This window comes from Nelusetta ayraudi, unplaced genomic scaffold (assembly GCF_046127955.1).
Source record: "Nelusetta ayraudi isolate G7.1 ecotype Tasmania unplaced genomic scaffold, CSIRO-AGI_Nayr_v1 ptg000005l, whole genome shotgun sequence".
In the NCBI taxonomy this organism is placed as follows: domain Eukaryota; kingdom Metazoa; phylum Chordata; class Actinopteri; order Tetraodontiformes; family Monacanthidae; genus Nelusetta; species Nelusetta ayraudi.
The window spans coordinates 1,433,575-1,451,773 of record NW_027466055.1 but is presented as its reverse complement, the minus strand read 5'-3'; the positions used below and the strand labels follow the sequence as shown (position 1 = coordinate 1,451,773).

Genomic DNA, 18,199 nt, shown 5'->3' with positions numbered 1-18,199 from the left:
AGTCGTCAGCCTTTTCACATTTCCACACTACTTTCTCTCCACATTCCTTATCGCACGCATCGTACGACAGCAAGATATCATGCCGGGTTCGGAACTTTGCACTGCGCACTGTTTTAATCCCATAGAATAAACCAGTTTCCCAGCCGGTATGACAATGGGTCTTTGGGTGATTGCTGGTTTGTTTCCTTATGCAATATGTATTAAACATAAAGTGTGAAATAACTCAAACAGGTTTTATATTTTAGATGATCTACAATAGCCACCCTTCATATAAAATACATGTAACCTCACATATTTAGGTATTTAACATTTTTTTTCTTTTGCCACATTAATCCACATATCTTTGTCATATATTTGATGTCTTCAGCGTCTATCTACACTGTAGAAAACAGTCAAGATAAAGAAGAAACGGATGTGTCTAAACTTTTGTGTGTGTGTGTGTGTGTGTGTGTGTGTGTGTGTGTGTGTGTGTGTGTGTGTGCGCGCGCATGCTGACATCATGACCTCATGTGTGTGTGTGTGTGTGAAAGAAGGATTTGGTTGGTGTCTTTTTTTTTGTTGTTCTTTTCTTGTAGTGACACCAAGAGCTGTTTCTTCCTTCTCCATTACCACTAACCACTGTGTGTGTGTGTGTGTGCGCGTGCATGTGTGTGTGGGGAGGGGGTGTTCCGTTAATAGTGGTTCGGGGAAACTGTCAGTTAGTTGTCAGAACCGCTGACGACTGACTGCTTCTGACAGGAGCTCCTTCTACCGCATGTCAGTGTGCCAGGGCGACAATTTCAAATATGCTGAAATTTCTGATCTTCCTGCACTTCCATGCGTTACTGACATGTAAGTAAATCTCTGTCTGTCTGTCTGTCTGTCTGTCTGTCTGTCATTCAAATACTGATTCAAGTTTCTGACCAAACTTGCTGCTTGTAAACATCTTGTAAAAATCCCTTTGGCTTGAGGTTATCCTGAAGATTTTGTCTGAGCTCAAAATCGCAGAACAAAGTCTATTTTTGAACACTCGTGCCCAGAAGGAAGCTGCTGACTTGGGAAAAACCACACAAATACTGTAAAATCACGTGGAAACCACTCAGAAATTAGGATGTAGAAGCCTTTCAAAATGGCTCATCAGATAAATCCATGCAGATGGGTGACATTCTGAGACAGAAACTGATTATCTAATCAAAACACCTCAACCCAAATCATAAACACATCTCACACAAATTGCAATAAATATGTAAATATAAATACATAATATATTTGTCCATTGAAATTCTGGACTCGCTGTAGAGGGTTTCTCTATGTCAGGAGAACCTGGTTTTTATGAGTTTATATACTAATCCACAACCTATTATATGGACTCACTGTCTACTTTCTTCGGTGCAGCTTGGTAGTCTCAGGTACCTCGAGAAGTGACTACGAGTCCAGAAATTCTCAGAGATTTTAATCTCCATACGGTGGTTGTACCCAGTGATTATTTGAGGTCCTGCTGCTTTTCAGTGGTCTCCATCCAGTCCGCTCTTTACCCTCTGAACACTGACAACAAAGTATTTTCCTCACAACAAATGCAGTTCACTGGACATTCTCTCTTTTTGGGACCACCCTGTGTAAACCTTTGAGCTTCAGGTCTTACGCCGACAATCACAGCACGTTCAGTCACTTCTAGTTTCATTCTGACGCTCACTTTCCACTTCTGCAATTCTTCCCCCACCATGTCTAAATGCACTGAGTCGCGGCCATGTGATTGGCAATATAAACTATTTTGTGTTATCAAGCAATTGAACTTTTTTTTAACCAAATAAATGCCAGAAATAACATACATTCAACAAATATTTAAGATATTATATTTTGAATCATTGGTCTTGAATTGTAACTGCAATTTATCAAATGCAGCTGGAAAAAAACATTTCTAGAGCATGTCACGGTTTTCACATTTGGTTTTTGTGACGCTAAGTTTCAGGTGTGTGTCCGCAAAAGAGGTTTCAGCAAAAAGAGGTGCACGTCAAAGCAGGGGACATGGCGGTGCTCTCTTGTCCTCTTTTCACACGAAACCACGTTGAAGCTACAGTAAAGTGGACCAGTCACGCCCCCTGGGGGCCCAATCTGACCAGCAACATGTCACCAGCTGAGCAGATGCAAATGGGTGTGCTGGTTGACAGAGGAAACCTGGCGATTCTCAGTGTTTCTCAACACCATCAGGGAAATTATTCGTGCTCTGTCAGGTAACCGCCATTCAGTCCCATTCAGCTCCTACAGTTTCAATCTCATCTCATAACACTTGGCATTAACAGACTTTGGCTTTTTAAAAACCTCTAATTTTTCTGTACAAGAATTCTTGTCCATAAACTGAACTGCATTGCAGAAAAAGACAATGAACGTACAGGCGATGCAACAGTAAAAAAGTGATTTACACGAAACAAATAGGACAGTACTTTTGGCTTTTAACGGTGACGATTTTTTTTTTTTCAATGGTTCAACAGCAACGTCACAGAGAAGTTACGGTTGATGGTAACGACACATTCAAGACAGAAGCTCGAAGTATGTTATACAGAAGAAGAGTGCACTTTGTACTGCCCTAAAACGGTAGCATTGCGCAACGTGACCAAGGGGCCAATTCTATGGGAGGAGGTATGGACACACACACCAGTGTTTTTAATTGGGACCGCATCGTTCTGTCTTTATTCTCCAAAAACCTTTTCCCACATTTCTCTTCCTGCAGGAGAGACGAGAAACAAAATATTTCCCTGCCGTGACGGAGAGCGACTGTGGTCTCTACAACTGCACCAGAACTTACCTCTACCGTGGTCAAAGATACAACACTACCTTCACAGTGGCACTTGATGTCAAACCAAGCAGTACGATTGCCATAGATCTTTCTCTCTCTCTCTCTCTCTCTCTCTCTCTCTCATTTAATAAAATGGGTCTCTCTTTTTCTTCTAATTACAGAAATGATTGGGAAAACTCCAGCAATCACCTCACCGCAGCAAAACGACACGGTTTACGTCGACTTAAGTGAGCGCCGATGTCACTGCACGGATGCTTTGTCAACCCTGGGCCTTTAAAGCTCACGTGAACTCTTCTTCCTCCAGACTCCACCGTGGTGATCGACTGCCGAGCTGTGACATACGGCAGTGACCAACAGCTTACCGAATTGTTCTGGTTAATCGGGAATTTGTTTGTCCGCGATAACGACAGCCATCCAATCTACTCCAATAAGTCACAGTAAATGTCGGAGCGATCCAGTCAACAGCGGTCGTGTCACTAAGCAAATAAACATTTTGCTTTTCCGTCTCATTTTCCTCTCAGGGAAACTACTGGTGTGGAAACAAGGAGAAAAGCAACTCTGATCATAAAGAGAGTCTCTACAGAGGATTTGTCCAAGGATTACATATGCAAACTGGAACTGGACAGTGGCTCCATTTATGTCACCATTATGTTAAGACAAAGATGTAAATACATTTTGTTCAACACATCGAATCTGAAAGACTGGTTTCTTTTTGTATGTCACATAATAACGGATTACTTTTCTATCTTTTTTCCCCCTCTCAGCTCTCCCTCCATCTCGGCCCTACCTTCCCCTGGCACTCAGTATCATCTGCACTGTGGTGATGATAATTGTACCAGCACTTATCTGTGTCAAGTTTAAAATCGAAATCACCCTTTTCTTGCGCGATACTCTTGGCTGTCACAGAAGCAGCCCAGGTACTGAGCTGCTTCTTTGCCTACAGTTTAGTGCATAGCGGATCATGAAAAGGCCCCACGGCTTTTGATCGCAGCTTTTGTTCCCTGCCACGATTGTCTTAGATGGAAAGAGCTACGATGCCTTTCTGATGTGCTACCAGGCCGACGCGGCCGACGCTCTTAATGAACCTGACAGACAGTGGATAGCGAATGTTTTGGAGGAGAAGTTTGGCTACAGCCTCTGCCTGGATGATCGCGACGCTTTACCGGGAAAAGGTGAGTGTTTCAGGAGTTTACCAAAAGAGTCGAGTAGCGCTCGATCGGAACCATCCGACCTCTCCTTGCAGCTGTGGCCGAGGCCGTGTTGGAGTGCATAGAGCAGAGTCGCACTGTGCTCCTGGTCCCCACCGCCTCGAAGCCCAGCCTGGGGTCTGGCCTGCTCAGCGCCATCCATGAAGCCCTGGTGGAGCGGCAAACTGGCTTGGTTTTCATCAAGACGGAGGCAGCAGCAGTGCCCGTGTCTGGTTCAGTGCCTGAGGCCTTGCAGCTGCTGTGTGAGGCTGGAAACTGCGTCACCTGGAGAGGAACAAGCTCCACGTCAATGTCCTCTTCCTTCTGGAAGCAGCTGCGGTATTCTCTACCTGCCCCGAGGAGCCCCCACGGGAATACATTGAGTTTTCATTCACTCCAGTAGCCTGTTGTGTCCCAGTGTGTTTGCCGTAGGGCTATGTTGACAAATGCACAGTAATTTAATAATAAAGCCAGTACGCTGATGAGTCCCGTCCACGCGTGTGAATATTGTCCAGAATGCATCACACCAATAACGATACGCTTACAATAGAGCATTATTATTATTATTTTTTGTTGGTTGTTTACAAATAATAAACATTAACATCATGCTTTACACTAGATTTTTTTCTTGAGGGGGTGGATATGTATTTCTTTTTTTTAAAATACAAATACAGCATCAAACATTTTCTTGGTGTGTACTGTGCATGGATGTATAATAAGAACTGGATACGGCTCCAAGGAATATGGCGGCGGAGGATGATGATGATGATGATAAGAAGAAGTATAAATAGTAGTAGTACTACCTTAAGGCAGCACTTTGCCTTGCATTTTTAAGTTCAGTGCTGCTGGTTGCTAAAGCTTTTCTTTGCTTGGGCCTTGTGGGTCTATATTTACCCATAGTTTTAGGTTCACATCATACACAGTCCCTGTCAAAAAACCAATACAGTTTTTTCACCATTTCCCAACGGTCCATCCTTTTCAACGGTGCAGTATTGCACCGTCGAAAAGGAGAGACTTCACAAATAAGTTCCAAACCTATAGTTGGGCAAATACACAAACTCGCCTGTAAATAAAAGGTGAAAGAAAGGTTTAGCTCTTGTATGCTTATATACTCCAGTAGGTTGTGAGCAAAAGAGGCAGTGGAGGTGAAATGCAGGCCACGATGCAGGTTGCAATGGTAAACCAGGTCAGTGAAACGAAACCTAACCACTGCTAGCAGATAAGACAGACAGTCTGCAAGTGAAACATACTGCCCACGCGTAGGTTTTTTATTTGGATTCAATTGTTTTAATCATGATCAATCTGAACGGATGTCACATTTTAGTTTTAATGTGGGCAAAGAATAAAAAACTCTGAGGACACTCTTTATTTTGAAGCCATCTTGCTTAACATCCTGAAGTGAGGAGTGAGCTGTGACATTTCTGCTGTGCCGTGTTCAACCACAATCACACAGGAAACCAGAACACACCCCCCTCAATATTTATTCCGATCAAAACGCTGCACCTGATGTTGTCCCTTGCAGAGACACAAATTTGTGGCAAAAATACCAAGAAACACAGAAGGGCTTTGAGTAAACCAGAGGAAGACGGTTCTAGACATCGATGTTTGCAGATGAGGAGACCATGCACCCCGGATTCATCGTCTTTCTGCTCATTCTGCCCCTTTCATTGGCAACATGCTGTGAGGAAAAGCACCGAAAGAAAAACACAGGTATTTTATTTTTACTCAAGTAGTGGAAACAGGTAAAAAAAAAAAAAAAAAAAAAAAATCATGCTTCCGGTTTCAAATGGACGCTGAATTATCGACTCTGTTTCAACATTATTGCCAGGTGTCCAGCGAGATTGGACCGAGAAGCGCTACCAAACCTTGACGAGGGAAATCTTTATGGTGCCTTGTTCGGGCAAGAAGACAGAGGAGCATGTGGAGCAGATCTGGTCCAAGACTGGGGGAGGCTCAGACGGGAGTGACGACACTTCTTTTGGCTGTGGAAAAAAGTTCTTTGCTGAAGAAAAGCACTCTGGAAAGTACACGTGCAGCACATGGTAAACACGTTTTCTAAAGTCACAGAACTTCTGATGAAACATCTGTGTCCACATTTGCATCCTCTCTCATTTCAACAGGATATTATTATTATTATTATTATTATTATTATTATTATTATTATTATTAATAATAATAATAAAATAAGCTCTCAGCCCACGTCACAACCTATATATCTACATCTATATCTATATATAGATACGTATACATATATACACACACATTTTTTTAGGCAGTACAAAACACACACCTTTCTCATAAAAGTAATAGATGGATAAAAAATGTATCATTAGCATAACCAATTAAATAACATGCAAACATTTGTCAGTAGTAACCACCTTAAGAGTTTTCCCTGACAGTCTTAAATGAATTCTACAGGTTGAGTGTGGACTCCTGTTAATTGTTTGGGTCTCTGCTCTTTAGTGGCAACGAGACACCACCCTTCCATCTGCAGGTGGTGAGCAGATACAGCCAGAAATGCTTGGGCACTGAGGAAAACCGAAAGCTTCTCCACATGGGTGCAGGAGGGGAAATCCACTGCCCGGGCATCAACTGCAACAACAACACTCAGGTCAAATGGTACAAAGTACAAAAAAAGGTAAAGCATACCTATTAACAGGACACCCCCCTTTAAAACTGAACATCTAATATAAGACACATTTTTATTTTATGAATGAATGAATGAATGAATGAATGAATTTCCTATTTTCCTATTTTTTGGTTTCAACAGGTTTTGAGTGCTGTGTCTGAGCAGGAAAGACAATCCTGTGAGCACGATGGTTTGCTGCAACTCTGCCTGGTCTATGTGCTCGACGCAGGCGTCTATTTCTGTGACAGAGAGAAAGTGGAGCATGGAGTCAGTTGGATCTTCAGGAGGTCCATTAACGTAACAGTCATACGTAAGTGCTGCATTCACCTGCGCGCATCTGCAGACGACAAGTTCACATCTTAGAGTCAAACACAAAAACATTTTCTCTGTTTAAGTCCAAATATATATGTATGTATTTAGCCGTAACGTGTTGGTTGCAGGTAGTTATTCAAGAACAACTTGGTTTCACACCAACCTGGGGGCGTTGGTGTGAACACTATGTCTCCGCAGCATGTACCAAACCCTGGTGGGAATGAAATGGGAGGGGCTGCTGTTCACAGTGCATTACAGACTGAAACACATCTATCATTTTGTTTTATTTCTGTTGGTCACTGGAAAAGTTTTCATATGGAGATAGATTTGTTTCACAGTGATTTGTGTGCACCTCTTCAAAATTAGGATGTACAACTACGAAACAGAGGTTGTGTGTGTGTGTGTGTGTGTGTGTGTGTGTGCACGGTTCCATGTTCGCCCTGAGCTTGCACAGGTTTTCTACAGGTACTCTGGCATCCTCACACGGTCCAACAAAATGAGCAATATGCATGAGTGTATGTCATTTGCATGTACAGTAACACGGGCTTCACCTGAACAAAGTCTTGTGGCTCTATTTCCCGTCCTTCAACAGGCCGCTGCGAACCAATTTGCCACCCAACCATTATACATCCTGAAGACAACAGGACAGTGGAAGTGGAGCTTGGTAGGTGCCACCAATCACATTGGAACTGAGCCAAATTCATTCATGTAGCGTTTAGAGTAAATAACTGATTTAGCTGCTTTGCCTGTTTTACATGCCATACCAGAGGGGTCATGACAAGCAACAAGCTGTGCATTAATGTATAGCACCATTTATTTTAGGTCAGTCTCACGCTCTGCAGTGCCGAGCACATTTCCCCTTTGAGATGGATTTTGCACCAGAGTTGCAGTGGCACATCAACTTTGATGGGAACATGGACAAAATGACTCCGCCACAGATTGAAAATCAAGAGTGAGTCTCTCTGCAAATGTCAGGACACAAAGTGTTTTCTTGTAAATTAAAGGAAGCTGCAACTCATTCCCAGACCCAATCCGGAGATACATCCGCATAAGATGGATGAAGAGGTCCCGGTCACCCGAACAGCCGTCATTAAGGAGGTGACGGCACAACACCTGGGGAGCACATACACCTGCGTGGCCAAGAATCGTTTTGGAAACGTCAGCGTCACCATCAGGCTCAAGAAAAAAAATAAAGGTAATATTGTTTTTCAAGTCCTTGCTGCACAACAGTTGTGTAAACTATCTGCTGATCTGGATATTAATGGAAAAACATAGCTTTTTTTAATATGACATAAAAAGTTTAAAATGCTTGATTTTGTGACATAAACACTTGAGTTCATCTGTGGTCTGTTACCTACAGTTCTAGTTAATGATCGCCATCAAACTGGCCACTCTTCTGCATGCCTCAACAGCAGAAAGATGCTAAACTCCAGTGCTGATCATCCTTTAAAAAAATAATAAAAGTCACAATCCATTGAGATTTGAAATTTGACTCACAATTTGCTTGTTTCAGGCGTCGCACCTCCACCTTGGCTTCGCTGTCTTTCAAATGTTTCTTTTTTTTTTGCCTCACTGAGTCTCACAGCACTGTTCCAGACTTAGCAGCCACAACAGCAAACAATTTAGCGTCTCTAAAAGAGTGTGATTTAGTAGAGGTAGAGGTGCATAGAGTGAACTGCAGGCCACCTACCATAATCAACCTCGACTGTGAGCTCGATGTTAACAAGTCGATGGCATTTCACTCCTCTGCGTCTCACAACACGTCTCAGTCAGCGTCAAGTCCAGAATTGGATTGTGAAAAGGAATTTGGAAGAAGTGTGTAATGTGTGTTAGTGTGTGTAACTGAACATGCTCACTTTGGCTCACAGTGACGTGGCCATCTTTGATTCCCTGCCCTGTTGTGCTGTTGCTGCTGGCTGCCGGCCTGGGAATCACTGTGCGTGTCAAATGGCTTGAACTGCAGCTCATCTTCAGATCCTACGTCCAAAGTGGAAAATGCAACACAGGTCAGAAAGCATCAGTTGCATGCACGAGCACTGTCCTTCCTGTCTGCCACACGCACAGACGCAGTGTGTGTGTGTGTGTGTGTGTGTGCGTGCGCGCGCATGCTGACATCATGACCTCAACAGCTGCTCCCCTTACAGGATGTGGCCTCCCCTCTATTGCTCTTCTGCAACATAAAGTTGAACTTTTTCCCCACTCTTCGATAAATACACACAATGCAATATGCACTGCAAATTTTAATGCTTTAATGCTGAGATAAAATGCAGAGATGTGTATCTATTTCTTGTCTTTCCCCACTCACCACCCACATCAGAAGATAAAGAGTTTGATGTGCTCTTGTCCTGCGTATGGCGCCCTGCGTCACGGGTGGAAGGAGCACATGGCAGTCACGAAGGTGAGCCGTTGCTCTGTTTCTGTTTCCACCCTGTTCAATCCCAGGTGGCGGCCTCAATTGTACAGCGTGACTAAAGAGATTTTCTTCTGCTGGTCAGCGTCAAGCTGGGAGCAACAGAACCCTGCCGAGTGTGGTGACTCTCTGAGGACACTAGAGGCGCTGCTAACTCAGGTGGTGGAGGAGCAGTGGGGGTATCGCCTCTGCCTGCTGGAGAGGGACCTGCTTCCCGGAGGGGGTCAGAGCGACATCCACTGTGTTTGCATACACTCTGTGAGAGGCGACTGTCAAAAACCCTGACTGCCATCATTTTTTCATTTTAGCGTACACCAGTGACATCGTCCTCGCAATACAGAAGAGTCAGATGCTCGTCTGCGTGCTGTCGGCCTACTACCTCGCTGACAACAATGCTGTGTTCGTGCTGGAGTCAGCAGTTCAGGTAGACCTGCACATTGTCAGTGTATATGTGTATACATATATACAGTATAAAAAGCTATTGTGTCCATCTACTGGTAAGAACAGTTTAGTTCACCCATTGAAAGTCAACATCTCTGACTGCAACTGGAATAATAATAATAACAATAATTATGTCATTTTGAATTTAACTTTTTCCTCATCTCATACAATGACGCGGAGCAGTACGGGCAAATGTGTACGGGCAAAGGTGTAAAGCAGGAAAGAAGACGGTGTCATTTCATCAGCGAGAACAGTTTCAAAGAAACGTAACCTCAAAAGCCATGGGTTTCCTCCCTGCTGAGTGGTTCGAGCTTGTTTTTGCCGTCAGGTCTCAAATGAACGAAATATTAACGCACTAGGCCTCACGTGGTTCATTCTTCTGTTAGGCTTTGTTGAAAAATCCTGGCCTAAAACTCCTGCTAATATGGACCGACAAGTCATCAGCGTGTGAGTGTGACATCGAGACCCCTCTGCCCACTCTGGTCCAGAGGGCCTTGAAAGTTCTCCCCTGTCTGAAGTGGACGTCAGGAGAACCCGTCAAAGGCACCAAAAACTTCTGGAGATCTTTGCACAAGGCCTTGCCTCGTCACAAGGTGCAACTGTCTCACATTGATGTGCCAAGACTGGAAGACTGCACAGCCACGACCTGTAAGGACACATTTTCCTCATGTCGCGCTTACAGTCAACTACACTGAGTGTGTTTACTAGAATCTGCAAGTCTTACAGTATGGTGGATAAAGTCTCTATGAAAGTTTTATGATGGTAAGAGTGATGAGGACAATGTGGTCTTCATAGACGTGTAAAGACAATGTGTATAACAGTTCACACACAGACTTATTGTTAAAGTGAGCTTGAGGCTAGTAATTAACAATGAATTGTGACAACTTGTTTTATTTATAATAGGCTTTTAATTGTGTCTGATGATTCATTTCATGGCAGTGGATACTGATGGAATTTATTTTGGTGCCACCCCATTGTACAGATTACAAAAGCAACATTGGTAGAGAGCAGAATTGACATTTTGACTACGGGGATTTTCCAAAGGACCTTATATGAGGTCCAAAACAACCTGGGTTTTTATTTGTCATCTGGGGATTTTACGTCAAAGCATACAATGGAACATATTTTCCACACTTAGCTTAAATAATAACTGCCAAATATATATATTTTTTTCAAACCCTGCAGCTTGCTCTGCATGCCATCCCACGACAATCAACTAAAAACAGTTTAGCCGCCTTTCAAAATCTGACTGTAATTACGAGTGCAAACAGTGTTGCCAGATTTTGAAGAAAAAGACAGATGCACATTATTGGTAAACAAGAAAGGGGGACGGGGGGGGGGGGGGGGGTGAACACTTCTGTAAATCTTTAACAATAAATGATATAACAGAAATTTAAAAAAAGTATGGGTATGAGGTGGCTCAACAGGTGTAACTGTAAATAAGGGTTGTTGTCCACTGGTTTCAGCAAACTATATCTAACAATTTGTCCGTGTTGCACACAAGCAGGACACACATTCATTCACAGGGTTAAAAATAAAAACATCACAGCTTTATACATTTTTACAAAGAAAAAAAAAGACACACATATAGTTTGCCAACAACCACAAAGAATCGACCACGTTCTCATTTCTCAGCGCAAAGCAGTTGCAGCATGTTTTGTTTTTTTAAACAACTCATCAATGACATTCTCTTTAGTTAGTCCCACCTCTGCCCTTCACGTCCAAGCTCACTGGCGCTCTGCTCTCACTCATGATCATGTCTGTGAGTTTGGATGTGAAACTCTGCCAAAGACTTGAAATATTCATCATCTTATCTCCCCCACAGCTGAGGAAGATGCTACACTGAGGAATATTTGGAGCCAGTAGAGATGGATTAGACGTAGATGTGTTTCAGCTCATACAAAATTATCCACTGATGACAAAACCCGACGCTCATGTTTACTTTTTGTCAGACACCGCCTTCAGCTTCCTCTCCCAGAGCTTCTGGTTGTCAGAGAAGCCCTGCTTGCCCTTGTTGAAAGAATTGGGTCCAGCAGATGTGGGTGTCTCCCTGAAAGATTAGTCACCAGTTAACCCCTCTTGGCGCAGAAGTGGCATCTTGATCAGACGGTGAATCAAAATAGTCAATAACGTCAAGCGCCATTTAGCGCTCATTTTAAAGGGATAGTTCACCCAAAATTGATATTTCACCCATTTACTACTCACCACTTAGTTGGATGTAGACATTTTTACCATTCTGGATTTTAACAAACATAGGTACTTCCATTGGCTGAACACTTTATCGTTTATGGACTCTATTGGTCAAAACAAAAAATTAAATTAACTAAAAAAATAAACCTGACCAGTGTCTCCATGTCATAGTGCATGTGCAATATCATCCAAGTGTCTGGAAGAGGTCATGTAACGGCACCCCACCCGTTCCATGACCAGTACGAATGTGACACAGTTGCTGGTGAGAAATATTAAAACACGTTCAACATTTAAGAAGAGCGTGAGCTCGATTGTGTTCTTGCCGATCATGTCAATCTCACCATTTCAAGTTACACTGGACTAGTTTCTCTTCTTGGACACTTGCATGACACAACCAACGCACTAGGGAGACATGCTTTTCTTCTGTTGCTGGTCCATGTTGGTGCACATGGTTATTGTATTAGTCCAATAGGGGGAAGGCATGCCCTTCTCTTTACCCTACATTTCAGAAGACCCTATATTGAATAGGCAGGTGAATATGTGTGGCACATGGGTATAACGTCAATTTTGTGTGATCTTTTTATTGTTATAAATGAACATTGTCTTTTGACAAATAAAAAACAACTATGCATGAAAAATGTGCACCCTGTGTGTACCTGCCAATGTTCTTCATCCTCATCTTTGCCTCAGGAGGCATCTCTTCAGGTTCACTCTGCACGGCAGGGGAGTGTGCGGTTAACGTTCACTTATCTCTAATATGGGTGTTGAACAACACAAATGTAACACAGACACTTACATCGTCATCGTCATTAAAGACGGATGCCACGTCTGCCTTTTTTGCAGGGAGCGATGGTATGGGCTCTTTGGGTTTCTGGGACATAAGTCAAAAATCAATACTTTCTTCATAAAATGCAAAAATCAATACATGTTATGTTTGAGCAATTCCTTCAGGATAGGTTCCCTGCTTTACAATCCATAAGAGTTTTTTTTTTTTTTTTTTCAACTAATGACTACACACTCACTGTTGCTCCAAGTTTGATTGATATGGGATTTCCCTTCTTCCCCATTTGGCTGCTCATGTTAAAGCCTATCTTGGAGACTTTGCAAGGAGCGGCTGGTCTTCCTGAGGACTGAGCCTCATCTTCAGACATGAGATGCTTGGAAGTGCGTTTGACAGCAGCAGTCCCCTCTCCTCCCACAGTGCTACAAGAGACAGGCTTAGTTTTCACTCTGCCTTCCTCCTCCTGCGGCCCTGCTTGAGGCAAGACAACTCACCAAGGTGAACAACAGCTTTCTGACAAGTGGATAAATAAAAGCCATCTATATTTTACGAGTGGAAACTTTCCATTACTGTATAATGAATACAAATGGCAGTGTGCAGCTTGAAACATGAGGACAGCGTGATCACGCCTTGCCAAATATAAACATAATGTACATATACGACCAATATTAATATATACTATGAATATAAGGGTTTAAGGAGCGTTTAAAGCATCCCAATGCTAATAAATAACATCTGACATTAACTGGACTTTGAGAAGGTTATCAAGGTTTTTTTTTATTTTTATTTTTTTTTATTAAGCATTAGCTTTGTCAACTTTGTCTAGGATATAATGCCCGAAGCTATTTATGTGACTAGTCTAAGTAGTGGGACTTAGCATAGTGTTTACTATATAGTGTTATCTGCTTCAAATGCATTAACTTGGCAAGAGCTCGCCAAAATAACGCAGCATTTTTGGCTAACCGTGAGTTAGCCAGCTTTGACGAACATGTCGTCCACTAAGCACAGGGCATCGGCGATTTCAATTATATCCCCTTTATAGGCAACGAATACTTATAAGCTCTTGAACATATATTAAACATTAAATTGGCACACATTTCACCTCTATTACTGGACTTGCCCCTCGGTTTATACTCGTTGTCCGCCATCGTGCTTTCCCTTGTTTTTCGTACCTTCTTCTTTGGTTCTCACATTGGACAGTAGAGGGGAAGGGCCGCCATCTAGCGGGACGTTATATTAACTATACAGTCCAAGTTATGCCGTCGCTGTGTATTTCACTGTTGCAACAATAGTTATCGTAATTACATCAAGAACACTCTTGTTTTTATTTTTGAAATGTCTGTAGAACAACCAAAACACTAAGTTAAAGCTACGGCTAATCCTTAACCCGTCTGCCCTAAATATACAAAGCCTGAATATGCTACTCGCCTTTAAATAACTTCAAATAGTGTTTCGATTTGAATCAATGACAGTTTTCAAAAATACGTTTTGAGAAATGAGCAGGGCTCGACTCAACCGGTCTACTTTGAGAATAGTCTTAACAATATATCGCTTGAGAACGACAGAATTCAACATGACGCAAGGGGGCGCCAATCACTATTTTGAGACGAATAAGTGAAAGGCGAAGAAGAGGAGCAAGACGCAGAAGCAGCAGAAGAAGCAGAAGAGAAACAGGAATTGGGAATAAGATTTCGATTGCATGTATGTGTGTTGAACACGGCGATTGTGTGAGCTGTAACATCGTTGAGTTGTTTAAGTTACGACTGGAAAAGTTTTAACCGCACCAAGGCGTAGTAAACGTGTGATCACACACTCACTACTGTAGCTACATTAGCTTGATAACTAGTCACGGTTTCCTGGAAGTTAGTTTAGCTGGCGAGAACAGACGCGGAACATTTAACAACTAATGACAACACGGAAATGTTAAATGCTTTCTAGTTTTTCTCACACCAAAACGTATTGCTAGTATTCCTTGGTCAAATCTGTACTATACACCATGTTTTCTAATTCTCTAGAGCAGGTGTAGAATTGTTCCTTCGTTGGTAATGCAACATATGTGAAGGCACCTCTAGTTTGCATACGATGATTCAAAAATAAATAACGTCGCCTGTAGTTCATTTGTGCATTGATATCTGAATTCCCTCGTTCGACTCAGAAACGGCTGATCTTCTTTCTCCCAGGGTTTTAAATAATGTACTATACAAGATGGGGCAGACTCTGTGCATATGCTCCCGTGGTACCATCACAATTGACAACAAAAGATATTACTATGTCCAGAAGCTCGACGAGGGGTAAGATAACCTGTTGTGTCAACTTCATTTTGAGAAGTACGTATGTAATTTGTGTGTAATACTGGAAGTCATAAGCTTAACAAAAACCTTAACTGATTGACTGTAGTCCCTAAATTGAATTAAAAAAAATTATAATAAAAAAAAAAATAAAAAAAAATGGCAATATGACCAGATTGATTTGGTCTTCTGATTTCTGTCGTCTGTATTTTCTTTCCAGAGGATTCAGTTATGTTGACCTGGTAGAGGGCGCGAAGGATGGGCGCTTCTACGCTCTCAAGAGGATCCTTTGCCACGATCGTGAAGGCCGTCAGGAGGCGCAGACTGAGGTGGACATGCATCAGATCTTTAATCATCCAAACGTCCTGAGCCTGGTTGCACACGCGTTTGTTGACCGGGCAGGCAAGACCGAAGCCTGGTTACTTCTGCCTTACGTGAGAGTAAGTTGATGTTCCGAGTTGATGTTCCCGCTGGTTTACAAGGAATTACTTCAAATTCAAGTCTGATGAGATTTTTTTTTCTTTTCTTTTTTTAATGACTAGAAAGGCAGCCTTTGGTCTATTCTGGAGAAGCTGCGAGATAAGGGGAGCGTCATGCCAGAAAAACAGATTTTGCATATCTTCCGCGGTATCTGTTGTGGACTGAAGGCCATTCACGAAAAGGGTTACGCACACAGGTAAACTTTCGCTCATGGATCATCAAACGCATACGGACAGCACACAATTTTATTTGGTAAAATAATAATTAAACCACAGTTCTGCAAGTTGACTAAACTTCTTGCATTGAACATCAAACTCTAAATGCTCATTGTGGAGAGGACACCTCAGTTTGATTACTTATTATTTATTGATTGGTTACTTATTATTTAAATGTAATGTTGTTATTAATATATTTGTTTGTGTGTATTGTTTATTTATTTATTTATTTTTTTAGCAGCGGCTGTGGCTACGCACATATTAATGTTTTTGCCGCACTTTGACAGAGATCTGAAACCTACAAACGTGCTTCTCGATGAGGACGACAGGCCTGTGCTGATGGACCTCGGTTCTATGAATCGTGCCAGGATCGAGGTGAGAGCAGTGACTGCTTCCTCAAGCGCTTGTAGAATTTGTTTAACTCTTATCAGCCAAAACTACTCTGAGCCTGTTGTCACATTCCAGTAGAGTGCAGTACTTTAACTATATGATTTTGCATTGTAACATTTAAAGTAATTGTATTCATAGTTTCAAGTATAATGTCTACAATATGCTTGTTTAAAATATCAAAAGCATATTCTTATTCCTAAAGCACAATACAAAACTTAATTTCTTACCATTTTCCTTATTTGTGCTTGTAAAACGCTTCTTAATTTGAGATGCTGTTTTAAATCTTGGTCGTTTTCAGCTGTGATCATTATTAAAAGTGTGTCCCCTTTTAGACCTTAATAAAACGATCGCTGGTCTGTGATGATTTTTAATGAAACTGAGTTAAATTCAGGTCAGAGGATCCAGAGAAGCCATGACCATACAGGACTGGGCAGCCCAGCGCTGCACCATCTCCTACAGGGCTCCTGAACTCTTCAATGTGGAGAGTCACTGCATTATAGACGAGCGCACTGACATCTGGGTAGAGCCTTCTATTCTGCACACCTTAACATTACACCAATGCAAGCAAGTTAGTGAATTATAATGCATGTCTCTTTCTTTACCCACAATCCTCCAGTCGCTGGGCTGTGTGCTCTACTGCATGATGATGTTGGAGGGGCCATATGACATGATATTTCAAAAGGGGGATAGCGTTGCCCTAGCGGTCCAGAATCCACTCACCATCCCGCAGTCTTGCAGGTTTGTCCTAAAAACTCAAACTTTATTCTCCAGTGTAAAGATTCCTACTCTGAGAAGGGCGTGTTTTGTATTAATTGTATTATTAAAACTACAGTAGTCGAGTGTGAAATGCTACTGTCTATTTATTCAAAAATAGCAAAGTGGAATGGCAAAGTATTGTGACTTCACAATTCTCTTTCAGAGCATATATCGCACATATATTTTGTATATGCCAAAGCAAAAAAACAGTCTGAAAGGTCCTATTGTATGAAGTATTCACTGTAAAAAAAAAAAAAAGAGAGTTTTTTGTTTCATAATAATAATAATAATAATAATAATAATAATAACAACAATAACAATAATAATAATGCATTAGACTTAAATAGAGCTTTTTTGGACACTCAAACATGCTTCACATAGATAATAGTCAGTAGTCTGTAACTGAACCTTTTTTAAGATCCATAGATGATTTGAATAATATATTCTGTTGTGTTGAGTCCACATTGAATGGAATCAACAAAAAAAAAAAGGTTTTGCTGTAATTAAGTGAGTTTTTTTTGTTTGTGTTTGGTTCATAGTTACTCACAGGCCCTACAAATTCTGCTGAGCTCCATTATGGTGTCGAATCCCCAAGAGAGACCAAACATCAGCTGGGTTCTTGACCAAGTGCAGGACCTGCAGAGTCACAGCCCCAACACCCAAACCAACATGGTCTGACCTCGCACCGGACACTTAACAATATGAGACCTTTGCACATATGAATGAACCTGTCTTAGAGCTTGAAAATATTTATTGACTAATTTAAGTGTGAAGGCTCAGGTACATGTTTTCACTATGTGTAGAGATTGGCAACAATGTGAGCTTTTAGATTGAATTATCCTGTTGCCTCGCTGTGTAGCAGTGGATTTCTTTTCAATCTGTATCGTCCTGACAGACATCGCATTCCCTTTTTTTTTTTTCCTTGCATTGCGTTTTTTTAAACTAAGTGGCTCTTAAACTTAAAGGGATATAAAACAATGTCTCTTGGAGCAGTGCGTGGAAAGATGGAGGCCACTTGCAGTGTAGCTAGAAAAAAAGAGGAGCAGTTATCTTGAGTCTTTAAAAAAAAAATTTACCTGCAGCAATTTCTAGAATGGCATCACTACACTGTATGTAGGAATCTGTACAAAATGTAAAAACACATCGCCGTTTTTAAACTGTACACCTAATTGTCCTCACTTAGAACTGATATAAAATGTTGGTTTTTGTTTTTATTGTGGAGGCCTTTAATAACGAAGCGGAAGATGATGATATCACTGCATCTGATTAGAAAAAGATTTGCTTATCATTTTACAGAGTCCGACAAAGTAACTGTTGACTCGGACCTCCGGAACAGCAGCCGTGTTC

The 18,199-nt window shown here is 41.7% G+C and overlaps 4 protein-coding genes across 8 annotated transcripts; 3 read left to right on the top strand and 1 right to left on the bottom strand.

The window, feature by feature from the left end:
- Window positions 1–670: 670 nt before the first annotated feature.
- Window positions 671–4,615, top strand: LOC142902578 (interleukin-1 receptor-like 1). 2 transcript variants are annotated; one of them, XM_076047783.1, is made up of 10 exons: window positions 671–831; window positions 1,943–2,210; window positions 2,469–2,616; window positions 2,708–2,843; window positions 2,935–3,000; window positions 3,078–3,210; window positions 3,295–3,437; window positions 3,538–3,690; window positions 3,793–3,945; window positions 4,017–4,615. In XM_076047783.1, exons 1-10 carry the CDS (start codon window positions 786–788, stop codon window positions 4,361–4,363), a joined length of 1,593 nt encoding a protein of 530 aa, XP_075903898.1. In that variant the 5' UTR covers window positions 671–785; the 3' UTR covers window positions 4,364–4,615. The 2 variants fall into 2 exon arrangements, with proteins under 2 accessions (XP_075903898.1, XP_075903907.1); XM_076047792.1 differs by having other exon boundaries at window positions 672–831; window positions 1,949–2,210.
- Window positions 4,616–5,408: 793 nt separating this feature from the next.
- Window positions 5,409–10,627, top strand: LOC142902541 (interleukin-18 receptor accessory protein-like). Its single transcript, XM_076047726.1, has 12 exons — window positions 5,409–5,670; window positions 5,780–6,002; window positions 6,424–6,598; window positions 6,731–6,899; window positions 7,494–7,565; window positions 7,724–7,853; window positions 7,927–8,096; window positions 8,770–8,907; window positions 9,219–9,299; window positions 9,397–9,534; window positions 9,620–9,735; window positions 10,139–10,627. The coding sequence occupies exons 1-12, from the start codon at window positions 5,562–5,564 to the stop codon at window positions 10,445–10,447; spliced, it is 1,830 nt and encodes a 609-aa protein (XP_075903841.1). The 5' UTR covers window positions 5,409–5,561; the 3' UTR covers window positions 10,448–10,627.
- Window positions 10,628–10,637: 10 nt separating this feature from the next.
- On the bottom strand, window positions 10,638–13,966 carry pcnp (PEST proteolytic signal containing nuclear protein). 4 transcript variants are annotated; one of them, XM_076047758.1, is made up of 6 exons: window positions 13,826–13,966; window positions 12,965–13,194; window positions 12,739–12,813; window positions 12,599–12,654; window positions 11,695–11,802; window positions 10,638–11,534 (listed from the first exon to the last, which is right to left on the bottom strand). In XM_076047758.1, the coding sequence occupies exons 1-6, from the start codon at window positions 13,869–13,871 to the stop codon at window positions 11,507–11,509; spliced, it is 543 nt and encodes a 180-aa protein (XP_075903873.1). In that variant the 5' UTR covers window positions 13,872–13,966; the 3' UTR covers window positions 10,638–11,506. The 4 variants fall into 4 exon arrangements, with proteins under 4 accessions (XP_075903873.1, XP_075903887.1, XP_075903864.1 ...); XM_076047772.1 differs by having other exon boundaries at window positions 12,965–13,145; window positions 13,826–13,950; XM_076047749.1 differs by having other exon boundaries at window positions 12,965–13,197; window positions 13,826–13,901.
- Window positions 13,967–14,283: 317 nt separating this feature from the next.
- Window positions 14,284–17,908, top strand: stk16 (serine/threonine kinase 16). Its single transcript, XM_076047738.1, has 9 exons — window positions 14,284–14,424; window positions 14,904–15,014; window positions 15,232–15,451; window positions 15,554–15,687; window positions 15,994–16,081; window positions 16,488–16,616; window positions 16,713–16,834; window positions 17,392–17,643; window positions 17,679–17,908. Coding segments are annotated over exons 1-8 (945 nt in total). The 5' UTR covers window positions 14,284–14,422; the 3' UTR covers window positions 17,531–17,643; window positions 17,679–17,908.
- Window positions 17,909–18,199: the final 291 nt, after the last annotated feature.

Coding starts and splice junctions, on each gene's coding strand:
- LOC142902578 (XM_076047783.1), top strand. CDS start 786: ATGCTGAAATTTCTGATCTTCCTGCACTTCCATGCGTTACTGACAT. Junction 3,001..3,077: donor CACGGTTTACGTCGACTTAA/GTGAGCGCCGAT, acceptor TTCTTCCTCCAG/ACTCCACCGTGGTGATCGAC. Junction 3,946..4,016: donor CGACGCTTTACCGGGAAAAG/GTGAGTGTTTCA, acceptor CTCTCCTTGCAG/CTGTGGCCGAGGCCGTGTTG.
- LOC142902541 (XM_076047726.1), top strand. CDS start 5,562: ATGTTTGCAGATGAGGAGACCATGCACCCCGGATTCATCGTCTTTCTG. Junction 6,599..6,730: donor GGTACAAAGTACAAAAAAAG/GTAAAGCATACC, acceptor TGGTTTCAACAG/GTTTTGAGTGCTGTGTCTGA. Junction 9,535..9,619: donor GGACCTGCTTCCCGGAGGGG/GTCAGAGCGACA, acceptor TTTTCATTTTAG/CGTACACCAGTGACATCGTC.
- pcnp (XM_076047749.1), bottom strand. CDS start 13,871: ATGGCGGACAACGAGTATAAACCGAGGGGCAAGTCCAGTAATAGAG. Junction 13,198..13,825: donor GGGCAAGTCCAGTAATAGAG/GTGAAATGTGTG, acceptor TCTTGCCTCAAG/CAGGGCCGCAGGAGGAGGAA. Junction 11,803..12,598: donor AGGATGAAGAACATTGGCAG/GTACACACAGGG, acceptor CTAATCTTTCAG/GGAGACACCCACATCTGCTG.
- stk16 (XM_076047738.1), top strand. Junction 15,015..15,231: donor GTCCAGAAGCTCGACGAGGG/GTAAGATAACCT, acceptor TTTTCTTTCCAG/AGGATTCAGTTATGTTGACC. Junction 15,452..15,553: donor TACTTCTGCCTTACGTGAGA/GTAAGTTGATGT, acceptor TTTAATGACTAG/AAAGGCAGCCTTTGGTCTAT.